General features: G+C 35.9%; 1 protein-coding gene across 3 annotated transcripts in view; it reads right to left on the reverse strand.

The window, feature by feature from the left end:
- Window positions 1–12,480, reverse strand: part of ANK2 (ankyrin 2, neuronal) — an 843,213-nt gene that overhangs the window by 205,229 nt on the left and 625,504 nt on the right. For all 3 annotated transcript variants that reach the window (XM_006881082.1, XM_006881081.1, XM_006881083.1), the window contains one exon: window positions 644–742. In XM_006881082.1, coding sequence (XP_006881144.1) covers window positions 644–742 — 99 coding nt within the window. The remainder of the gene's footprint in view (window positions 1–643; window positions 743–12,480) is intronic.

Genomic DNA, 12,480 nt, shown 5'->3' on the forward strand with positions numbered 1-12,480 from the left:
TTTCTCATCTCTCTTATTATTTTTGCCATAGGGTCAGACAAGTCACAGTGGACCTTCCACTAGATTCTCATATTTTGATACCATTAACTTTAAAACTGTATTCATCTCAAACAGCCTACTCAACCCTTGCCATGCTCAAAGCAACACAAGCATGCATCAAAATTTGATCTCCAGAAAATATAGATTTCTGGGATAGTGATAATTCCCTATGGATTCATGATAACATCATCAACTATTAACTGTATCATTGAAAAAAATTCTCTTAAATTGTTTCAGATAATAACAAGGATAAGTTGATGTAGAGATGTGAGAATTTCTTTTTATTTAATTTTAGATTTTTTTTAGAAAAACTCTCAAAGAAAGAATATTTCAAATTGATAGAAGCATGATTTCATGGGAAGATAAATTTACATGAATCAAAAACAAAGGCATAAACTATGTGTACATTCCTGGGCCATGGGCCACTGCAATAGAATTAGTAACATGAATTTTACTAACGTGTTTTGGACAAGAGGGTAGCTATTATTTGTGACTGGATATATTTATGTGTGTGTGTGTGTGTGTGTGTGTGTGTGTGCACGTACGCACATTGAAAGCGAGAAAAAGGCTCAAAGAACTGGAATCTCTAGGGTAACAGACTTACCTCAGTAGCAGTGCTCTGATTAGCTCCATTTTCCAGCAAATATTTTACAACATCAATATGATTCTCTTGGGCAGCCATATATAAAGGTGTGAAGCCATTCTAAAGACAAGAAAAAGAAAAAAAGATATATTTACTCCTTTGTAAAAATTTTTAACAAGAAATGAATACGAAGAAAAAAAAATAATATTCTAAAGTAAGCTTTCAAAATGACATCTTTTAATAAGATATCTTCACTTTAAATAAATTACGCTTATATATACTATTATTATACTCAATGAAATCAAAGTGAACCAATTCCCTTACAAAATTCTAAAAAAATAGCAAATTGAAAAAGGATGGGGAGGAAGATATTCCCTTTACCCTATGTTCATTTCTATGTCAGAAATGATAATATCTAACCACTTTCATTTTCCTGACTCATAAAGTCCCTATTAACAACAGATCTGAATCCTGACCTTTCTTGTGCCATCCACATCATCTCTGACACATGAACCCATTGCTGCTATCACCATGTCAATCCATCTCATTGAGGGTTTTCTTCTCTTTAGTATCCCTCCACCTTTCCGAGCATGATGAGGAAATTTCTGAATTTTCAAGGAATAGACTCTCCTAGCAATATTCTCAAAGTACGTGAGATGAGACTTTGCCATCCTTGCCTCCCAGGAGTAACACTGGCTGCGCGTTTTCCAAGCCATAGCTGTTTGGTTTTGGCAGTCCATGGCATATTCTGTGCTCTTCTTCAACAACATACTAACTTCCTAAAATGTCAGTGCTATTTTCATTACCTACCACTGACTTAAAAAAATAGTATTTCAATATTGTAAAAATTCCAGAGTATATTTAATTTTTTATGTGGAGAATACTACATGAAATGTAAATATCTCTGAATTTATCAATTCATAAACTATTCAAACATTTTACCTTTTTCTTTATCTTACATAATTGAATTAGTGCCTTTGAAGCAATAAGGTACTACTTATCTTAAAATCAGCTTGGAGAGAATGCATATCTAGTTAAAAACTTAAAAATTTGTAGTTTGATGCTCTGATTTTGATACGTGGCTTATATTGACTATATGTTATTTTTAAAAAAGTCATTCTGTCAATTGATAAATTCTATCAATGGATATTTTTCATTCATTTACTATATTCCAGTTTATTTCATCCATTTATTCTAATATTCAGTCACTAATAAATGCTGGTGATGCAATAATAAACAAGACAGACACATCTGACTCACGAAGTATATACTATGATTATATTACATCATCATAGACAAATATACAACTTTGAGTGAACTTTTACTAATAATATTATTATGTGTTGTTGAGTCACCTGAGACTCATAATGACCCTATGTACAATAGCTCTGAACTCTGCTCTATCTTGAGCCAACTTCGTTGTCTCTAACACACCTACCATCATTACCCTAGTTGCTGAGTCATCCCATCTTATCCAGGGTTTTCCTCTCTTGCGCTGTCCCTCCATCCTTCTAAGTATGATGTCCCTCTCCAAGAACCAGTCCCTCCTGGCAACATGCCCAAAGTATGTAAAATGGAGCTTCAAAATCCTTGCCCCTGAGGAGCATTCTGGTATCACTCTCTCCAGGATGGACCTGTTTTTTCTCTTAGTAGTTCATAGTATACTCAATACTCTTCTTCTGCACCACAACACAAAGGCGTTGAGTCTTATTCTATCATCCTTAGTCATTGTCCATCTCTCTGATGCATAACAAGTAATTGCAAAGACCATGGTCTAGATCAGGAACACTTTAGTTTCCAGATAATGGAGGGCAGTGTAAAACTGCCCATAGGGTTCTAAGGCTATGAAACTTTACAAAAGCAGGCAGCCATATCTTTCTCTAGAAGACCAGCTTCTGGGTTTGAACCACCAAACTTTTGGTTGGTTGTCAAATTCCCTAACCAATACACCGCCAGAGATCTTACATTTGAAAAAAAAAAATCATTGAAATGATAGCATCCAAGTCTAGAACTAAGTAAGCTTAATTTGTCAATTTTTCTCTTCTATTGCACTGTAAAATATCTATTTAAGGATGGTGGTGGAGAGTCCTACAAAATGGCATTTTAAAGAAAATTGTTAATAATTCTTAGATCTCTTTGGAAATCTAATAGTCCTCACAAAATTATACACATCTTTAAGGATTGTATTAGTTTAAATTTTACCACGATGTTGAGTAATTTTGCTACATTTTTTAAAATCCTACAATCTTATGAGTATTGGGATGCTGCATAAATTACATCCACTGAGAAAAAGACACCAAAAAACACCCTGTACACATCTTTAGAGTAAATATCTTTTCAATGTCTATATCTTCATGAAAATAAGTAAAACATAGAAAAAAATTTGAGATATACAGAGAGAAACAGACAGCTATAGGTAAATATACATATTTAAAGTAAAAAAGGTTGTGTCATCTGCATAACGCAGGTTGTTGATGGCTCTTCCACCAATCCTGATGCCACATTCCTCCTCGTACAGCGCAGCCTCACAGATGATCTGTTCTGCATACAGATTGAAAAGGTATAGACACAAAATGCAACCCTGAATGACCCCCTTCTTGTTTTTGAACCACGTAGTGTCTCCTTGTTCTGTTCTGACGACTGCCTCTTGGTCCAAGTAGAGGTTTCACATTAGCACAATCAAATGTTCTGGGATTCCAATTCCTCTTAGAATCAGCCACAGCTTGCTGCCTCCTATATGGATTGAAACTCAACATCAAGAAAACAAAGATTCTCACCACTGGGTCAACTGGTGAAGACATGGATGGTGAAGAGATTGAGATAGTTAACACTTTTAGTTTACTTGGTTCCACAGTCAACACTCTTGATAACAGCAGCCAGGAAATCAAAGCAACGAATTGCATTGGGAAAGTCAGCTGTGAAGGACCTTTCAAGAGTACTCAAGAGCAACGATGTCAGGCTGGAGACTAAGGTGTGCCTGGGCTATAGTCTTCACAATTAAGTGCTATGCATCAGAGTGTTGAACAGTGAATAGGGATGATAGAAAGAGAATTGATGCCTTTGAACTGTGGTGCTGGAGAAGAGTGTTGAATATACCATAGACTGCTAGGAGAACAAACAGGTTTGTCCTGGAGAAGGTGAAGCCAGAATGCTCCTTGGAGTCAAGGATTCTGAAGCTTCATCTGACATACTTTGGGCATGTTGCAAGGAGGGACTGGTCCTTGGAGAGGGACATCATGTTTGGCAGAGTGGAGGGGCAGCACAGGAGAGGAAGACCTTCGATGAGATGGATCGATTCTGTGACTGGAGCGGTGGGAATGAGTGTGTTGGAGATAGCTAGGTTGACACAGGATAGAATGGCTTTTAAGGCTCTTGTACATAGGGTTGCTATGAGTCACAAGCAACTGGATGACATATAACAACAACAAAATAAAAAGAAAGAAAAAAATTTTCTGTGAACAATGACCAAGATCCAGCAAAAATACAAAACTAGAATATATAAGCAGAAAAGTAGAGCCATTTCAAATTTGGCTAAAAAAAGAAAACATGTAGTATTGAAACAACGGGGGGAAATCTGGATCTAAAATAGAAATATTAGAAAATAGAATGAATTAACAGTTTATTGTAGAATTAAGAAATAACTTGTTAACTAAATAGGATATTTTTATAAACAAAACAAACAGGTGACATCTCGAGTATTTTAAGAAAACTGAAGAGGTGGCGGAAGGATGGAATTAGAGTCAAAGGAAGGGAGGGCTAGGATGTTTAAAAACAATGAGTGGGTGTGGAATAAGGCGTTTTCATGACACGTAAAAGGCAGGGATGGAAACAACTTTTAATAGACTCAGACAATTTGCTAGCATGCTTTCTTGTTCAAGAGAAAAGGAAATAGACAAATAATTGCCAGAACTGAAGGAGAAAAGGGTTGTAGTATCCTTGGGACGCTTCCTATGAGAGGACGTTGTCCTGGATCCTGAGCTCTAGAAGAACATCTTTAGGCTAAACAAGCAAGGCAAGGAAACCAGAAGCCAGGTAGTCAAGTCAGCCTTAATCTTACAGCTTGGCTTCCGGGTCATGCAGTCCAGAACTACATAGAATTCCTCCCTTAATGGTTTCAGATATGTCTTGGAGAAAGTGAACCCAGAGAGCTCTTTGGAGGCAAAGATGACCAAGCTTTGTTTCACATTCTTTGGGCAAGGTGCTAGGAGAGGCTCTTCCTTGGATAGGGGCATGCTCGAAAAGGTGGAAGGTTGGTGAAAGAGAGGGAGATCTTCAATGAGATAGATTGACACAGTGGCTACAGCAACGGGCGCAAGTGTATCAGAAATTATAAGGATGGTATAGGTTAGGTCAGCATTCAGATCTGTTGTTCATAAAGTCACTATGAGTTGACTAGTAGACCTAAATACAAGAATGGTATAAAATAGAAATCAATTGTTTGGACAGATTCCTTTGGATCTCTCCTTCTCAGGGTCTGTTGTTAAGAAAATTCCATGGTAGGTTGAATAATGACATACAAATATGTCCACAGAAGCTTGAGCTTTGGAGAACAAGTGGTAAGAACCATGCAACTAAAAAATAGTAGTTGCTCCTCCATAGGATAAATGGGCAATTGTTTCTCTTGTGATTTACTGCCTTTGGAAACCTACTGGAGAGTCAGTTATGAGTCATTTCCAACCTGAGAGCACACAGCAACAACAAAGGGAACTCTGGTGGCATAGTGGTGAGGAATCATGCTGTTAATGTAAAGGTACATGGTTCAAACCCACCAGCTGCTCCATTGTTGAACAATGGGCAATCTCCTCTCATGCAATTTAATGCTTCTGGAAACCCATCAGAGAGTCAGTTATCAGTTGGTTTCAATTTATGGTCCCTAACAATACTAACAAAGGGAATGTGAGATTGTAACTGAAGAATTAATTATGGGAAGATTTTTACTAGATTATCTCGTTGGGCCCAGTGGAAATCATGAGTGTACTTGTAAGAGAGAGGCAAAAGTTTAGAGAGAAGACTTTGAAGATGGAAGACAGGACCATAAGCCAAGCAAAGTGAAGAATGTGGCTCAAGAAATTATAAAATATTCTCCCAAATGGACAAGCTCTACCAAGAACTTGGTTTTAGACATGTGAAAACTACAACTTCATTTTTCATATCAGGCCTCTGGAACATTAGAAGAATACATTTGATTCCTTCCAAGCCACTGAGTTTGAAATCATTTGGTATGCTTGCACAAGGCAACTAATACACACTTTGACAATTGTTTGCTAGAGAGATATAGATATGAAATAGACAGCGCTTGCAAAAAAATAAGGTATAATATTAGCCAACTTGACTTCATAGATGTATTCACTCAACTAAAACTTATTTTTTTTTCTCAAGTGCGATTTGATCACATATTAGGGCAAAAAGCAAGGTTTAACAAATTAAAAAAAAACAATGAACTAAGACAAAGTATGTTCTTAGACCACAATATTATAAAACTAGACGTTAATAACAAGAGAATAAAGGGTAAAAAGCCATCCTTGTAGAACTTAACTAACACTTTGCTACAGCACTATAAAAAGTGAAATAGAAGTAATCTTTTATTTCAATGAAATGAAAATTCAACATATAAAAACCTCTTCGATACAGCTAAGACTGTCCTCAGAGAGCAGTTCATAATAATAGGTAAGCACAATTAAAAAAAACAGAGAAAAGAGCAAAATATATGGCTTAACTCAATATCTCCAAAATTGGAAAAGCTAACAAGTGATTTCCACAGCCTCTAGAAGAAAGGAAATGATAAGGACAAGAGCTGAAATTAATGGGACAGAAAATAGAAAAACATTTGAAACTATCAACAAGACCAGAAACTGGTTCTTCAAAGGGTCAATAGAATAGATAAACCATTGGCAAACTTAGCAAAAGGAAAGGAAGGGGAGACATAAAATGCAAATAAGACATGAAAGAGAGAACAACACACAAGAGAACCAGCTGAAATGAAATTGATGAAAACAATATAATGAAAAGCTTTGCTCCAGTGAATTTTAAAACCTAGAGGAAATGGGCAAATTCCTACAAATGCACATTCTATCCAAACTGATGCAAACAGAAGTTGAACACTTGGACAGATCCACAGAAAAGAAAAAAAAAACTTAAAAAAAATGAGAAGGTCATAAGAAGATTTTCCCCCAAAACTGTTTTGGCCCATATGGCTCCAGGGGTGAATTCTACTAAATTTTTAGAGAAGAACTAGCATACACTTTACATAAATTATTTTCAAATTTTATTTTGGAAGGTACACTCACAGTTATTTAATGAAGCAAACATAACCCTAATAACAAAACCAGGCAAAGAGATTACTAACAAAGGTAATTATAGGCTAATATGTCTTAAGAACATAGAGGTAAAAATCCTCAACAAAATCTTAGCCAACAGACTCCAAAAGTACACAAAAAAAAAATAATCATGGTCAAGTAGGATTCATAGCAGATATGCAAGGATGGTTTAAGACAAGAAAAACAAGGTAATTTATCACAAGACAAGGAAAGAAGTATCCAAATTGACAAAGAGGGGTAAAATTAAAATTGTCCCTATATGTAGACAATATGATAGTTACCCAACAAACCTATTAGATAAGTTATGTTGTTGTTGTATACAGTAGAGTCAAACTGATCCATAGCTGACCCTCCAGTAGGTTTTCAGAGGCAGTAAATCACAAGGGAGGAGATTGCTCATTTTTCTCCCATGGAACACTGTTAAATCTAAACTGTGTGGCTTCAGGATTGCAGGAAAGCTTCTTACCACTAGGCCATCAGAGAACCCTAGTACATCTAGTAGACGAATTTAATAAAATGGCAAGATACAAAATAAATATACAAAAATCACTGGGATTTCTCTAGGGCATCAAAAGAAAAGCACAGAGAAGAAACTAAGAAAGTAGTATCATTTACAATAGACAGCCACAGATTAAATACTTGAGAATGACTAGAGACACAAAAGTCCTTTATAAGGAAAAACTACAAAACATTACTACAAAAAACCAATAAGAGATCTAACTAAATATTCCCTGTTTATGGATAAAAAGACTGAATGCTGTGAAAATGACAATTCTACCAAAAGTAATTGTGACAACACAATCCCAAAACAGATATAAAACGCATTTTTCAGGGATATAGAAAAGGAAATTGGCAGGTTTTTCGGATGGGATGAGATGCATAATTAAAAAGCTCTTGGGAAAAACAAAAATTAAGTAGGAGGCATCTTACTCCCTAATCTGAAAACCTACTACATAGTTGTAACAATCAAAACAGCATGGACTTGGTACAACACTAGACACATTAATCAGTGGAATAGAATGGAAAATCTAGAAATCAACCCATCAACCTACAGTCAACTGATATTTAACAAGGTAAAAAAACCCAATAAAGGGGAAATGACAGCTTTAGCAAACGGTGTTGGCAAAACTGGACATCTAGCAACAGGAAACTGAAACAAGATCGACACCTCACAACCGCACACAAAAACCAACATAAGGTGACTCAGAGACTTAGGAATAAAACCTCAAACCATCAGATCATAAGAGCCAAAATAGGACCAAATTTAGAAACTTTAATCTATGGTATAATAGGCTTACAAATAAGCCAGAAATTCACACCGAGAAAGAAAAAAAATCATCAATGTGACTGTCTAAAAATCAAGTTCCTGCGTGCATCAAAACTTTTTTCTCAGTAGGGCAAAAAAAAAAAAAAAAAAGCCAAGAGACTGGAACAAAAATATTTGGCAATGACTTTTCAGACAAGGGTCTCAAAACTAATGTTTTCAGAATACTTCTGATGCATTTGAGCTGTGGCGATGGAGAAGAGTATTGAATGTACCATGAACTGCTAAGAATGAACAGTTTCATCCTTGAGAGGGTTAAACCAGGCTGCTCTTTGGAGGCAAGGATTCTGAGGCCTCATCTGACATACTTTGGACATGTTACAAGGAGGGACCAGTCCTTGGAGAGGAACGCCATGCTTTGGAAGGTGGAGGGATAGTGCAGGAGGGAAAGATTCTCAATGAGGTGGATTGATTCAGTGACTGGGCTAATTGGGGTGGGTGTGTTGGAGACAGTGAGATTGGCACAGGACAGAGCAGGGTTCAGGGCTGTTGTACATAGGGTTGCTATCAGTCGCAAGTGATTTGACAGCACATGATAACAACAAGGCAAGAACACTGACAACTCAATAACAAAATGGGCAAACAAATATCGAAAAGAACTTCAAGAAAGAAGACATTTGACAGCCAACAGGGACATGAAGAAATGGTCAAAACTACTGGCAGTCAGAGAGATGTAAATCAAAACCACAGTAAGAAATCATCTCACTCCAGTAGCAGTAGCGAAGTTTAATAACACTTAAATCCTAGACTAGATGTAGAGAGATTGTAACCTGAAGGCACTGCTAGTGGCATTGTATAATGGTTCAACTACTCTGGAAGGCAGTTTGATATTGTTTCAAAAAGCTAAACATAGAAATTCCATATGAGCCAGCTAGTCCACTGCTAGGAATACACACCAAGGAAATTAGATCTGAGACACAAATGGAGATACGCATACCTATGCTCATAATAATGTTACTCACCATAGTAGTAAATGCCCACTAACAAATTGAGAAATTGTGGTACATTCACACAATGGAATACTATTCAGTACTAAGGAGCATATGCTTCTGTCATATGCATCCTACTGTCTGAGAGATACTGAGAATGCATTGCTTCAATGTATTGGATTTTCCAAGATAATGAATATTTTTAAAATTTTTTAATTTTATTATTATTTTTTGTGCATGTACCATTAATTGGATCTGACTGGTACAGGAGGAGATTGTCCCTCTTTCTCCAGCAGAGCTTCTGGTGGATTCGAACTGCACACTTCTGGGATTGCAGTGCAGCTTTTTGCCACTAGGCCACCAGAGCTCCCTGATAGTGAATATTTTATGGATAAGATACTGAAGCATTTATGGAAAGCATCCTAGTTTTAATGATAAATTAAATGATCTGATATTACTGTTTATATTTAAAACCATTCTGCTGTATAATAAAACTCAACTATGTTATTGTATTCTCCCCTTACAGGGTATTCACATTTGCCAATAAATCTCTACTTTTCTTTCCACATAATTGTGTGCTAATTTCTAGCCGGTATTTAAACATGGAAGCTATGACTAAAATCCATTATCTACTAATTTCAGTAACACTTCCTTCAAAAAGGAGAAATTCTGATGTAGTTTAGAAAACTCAATTATGTATAATATAATAATCTATAATGTTATCTACAGAACAATTTGTTATTGTTTGCCTTCAAGTTGAAATTGACTCATAGCTGATCCTCCAGCAGGTTTTCAGAGGCAGTAAATCTCATGGGAGGAGATTGCCCAGCCTATTACTAAGCCAAAAAACAAACACATTGCCATCCAGTCAATTCTGATTTAGTGAATCTACAGGACAAAGAATAATTACCCCATAGGGATTGCAAAACGCTCCATCTATAGGGATTACAATCTCTACACCAGCAGACTGCAGCATTCTGTCTTTTAGATCAAAATGCAGGCTGATGTATGTTATCTAAAGAGATTCTGCATCTCACTTCAATTAGCACTATTTGGGAATTACTAATCTAGTCACCATGCTAGATACTATGAATTGTCTTCTTTCTTTAAATTAGCAGTATGAAAGTATAAAGTTAGGGAGTATTCCAAAATTATCACAAAGCTTTAAGGCAGGATGATTCAAATAATTTCTCTAAAAATATCACGAATGCACAGATGCAAAGGATGTAAAACCCAATAGGTACCAATTGTAGTCCCCAAAATAAAGTCTATTTTGTGTACCCTGGGGTCATACATAGAGCAGAAACAAAAAAGAAAATGATAATACACTCGCTTGGTTTTTAGGGAGACATTTTATTAATTACAACGTCAAACAAATGTTTTCCAATCATCCAAATATGACAGTTTCTATCAATATAAGGATACTATGAGTGTTTTAACTTCCATATTTTATCTGAAGATTATTTTAAAATATTATAGGTAAGCTAGCAACATTACAAGGCAAAATGCTTTAAATCTTTCTAGTGAGGTCAAACAATGTTGTGTGTTTACTCTGTTATCTGGCTTCATCCACACAATCATCCCATTTATGAATGAAATCATGTCTCCTAACTTTTCATCTGAAGACACATTAGGGACAGGATCAGAATCTAAAGTCCCCAAATCTGCTCTTCCCACTTCAAACATCAGTCCCCTGCAACGGGGATCCACTTGTCTCAGAGAACAACGATACTGTAAACTAGTAATTCAACAATTATTTGTTCCCTGTCATTTTGATATGCTAGATGAAGTTTGTCCAAGGTTGCTTCTGGATCATTACTATTCTCCATTTCTCCCTCCAAGTGCATAAAACATTGAAGGTGATAGCACCAAGGAAAGAGAGGAGTACACTTTCTATGTTTTTGGGGGAATTTTTTTTTACACTTTGCATGTTTTACTTAACTCGTGTATCCCAATGATATAAGGGATATTTTCTCTATTTGATTAAAGGGAATTAACATCCACAGGAATTAGGAAACATGCTTAAAATTTCTCATAACTTAAAACATAGATGTGGTTTTGAATCCAGTACCACTAGTAGTCCTTGAGTTAACAACAGTATCAGTAAAGTATTAGCATAGACCTGTGTTCCTGAGAGTTTTCAATAGCTGGATTTTGGTGTTTTGTCTTCTCCCCCTCCACCCCCAAAGTATCTAGGCATACCTAGGAAATACTACAGGTTCAGTCTGAAACCACAACAATAAAGTTCACATGGCAATAAGGTGGGTAATGTTATTTTTTGTGGATTCTCAGTGCATATAAAAGTTATGTTAGCACCATAGTTTAGTAAGGGTGCAAGATCATCACGAAAAATTTAGGACTATTGTGAGATTTAGCAGCAGGTCACAAAGAGACCAAAATGAACACAAGCTTTTGGAAAAATTACGCCAACATGCTTGATGTAGAGCCGGTATAAACCTTTAATTTCTAAAAAGTAAAATACTGATTAAGTGCAATAAAGAGAAGCACACTAAAATAAGGTATGTCTCTATTACCACCAGGCCTGTCTTCAGAGGTGTCTCTAGGAAAAATAAAACTGCCAATGTTTCTATTTTAGACAAGCACATTAAGAGTTTGAACCAGCTAGAAATTACTAACATTCTTCTATTATTTGTATCACATGTGGCAAACAATATTCGATCATGCCATACTGATAATAATAAAAAATATTAACTGAAATAGTACATATACTCTTGGGCTTATCATGATCCCAGATCTTATCTCCTATGGATAAGCATTTGAACAAGTCTTCATAGTCCCAGTTAATTACTCCTAAACTCCTATGTATTTTAGTGCATATTAGTGATTAATCCAATCAAATTATCTTAAAAATTGTTCTCAACATTTTAATTTTACTAGTCATAAATTTCCATAGATTATGAAGGGAGATCAAGACCTCAGCCTATGTTCATATTAAAAAGACACCTTCATGTACATTCTGGTATCATTTTAAACTAAGTTGTCTCACCAATATTTCTATATGCAGTTTGCACACATTTATATCCTAATATTGCGGCTATTAATCTTCCTGCCTGTAAAGTCTTCCCTTTCATTTTCTCCTGTGAAGAACTTGTATAGTCTCACTGCTTGACTCAACTTCTCTATAAAGATTTTTATTAGGTGAACCACTTGTCAATGAGTTACTTTGTGTGTTTAAGAAGAACTGTGTCCCAAACATCATTCAATGGTTGGTCTCTCTGACATAGATCACCAGCCTTTTATTCTAAAACACCTCAGGGGTGGGGCTGG

Source organism: Elephantulus edwardii, unplaced genomic scaffold (assembly GCF_000299155.1).
Source record: "Elephantulus edwardii isolate Elephantulus edwardi_28Jun2011 unplaced genomic scaffold, EleEdw1.0 scaffold00012, whole genome shotgun sequence".
NCBI classification, from domain to species: Eukaryota; Metazoa; Chordata; class Mammalia; order Macroscelidea; family Macroscelididae; genus Elephantulus; species Elephantulus edwardii.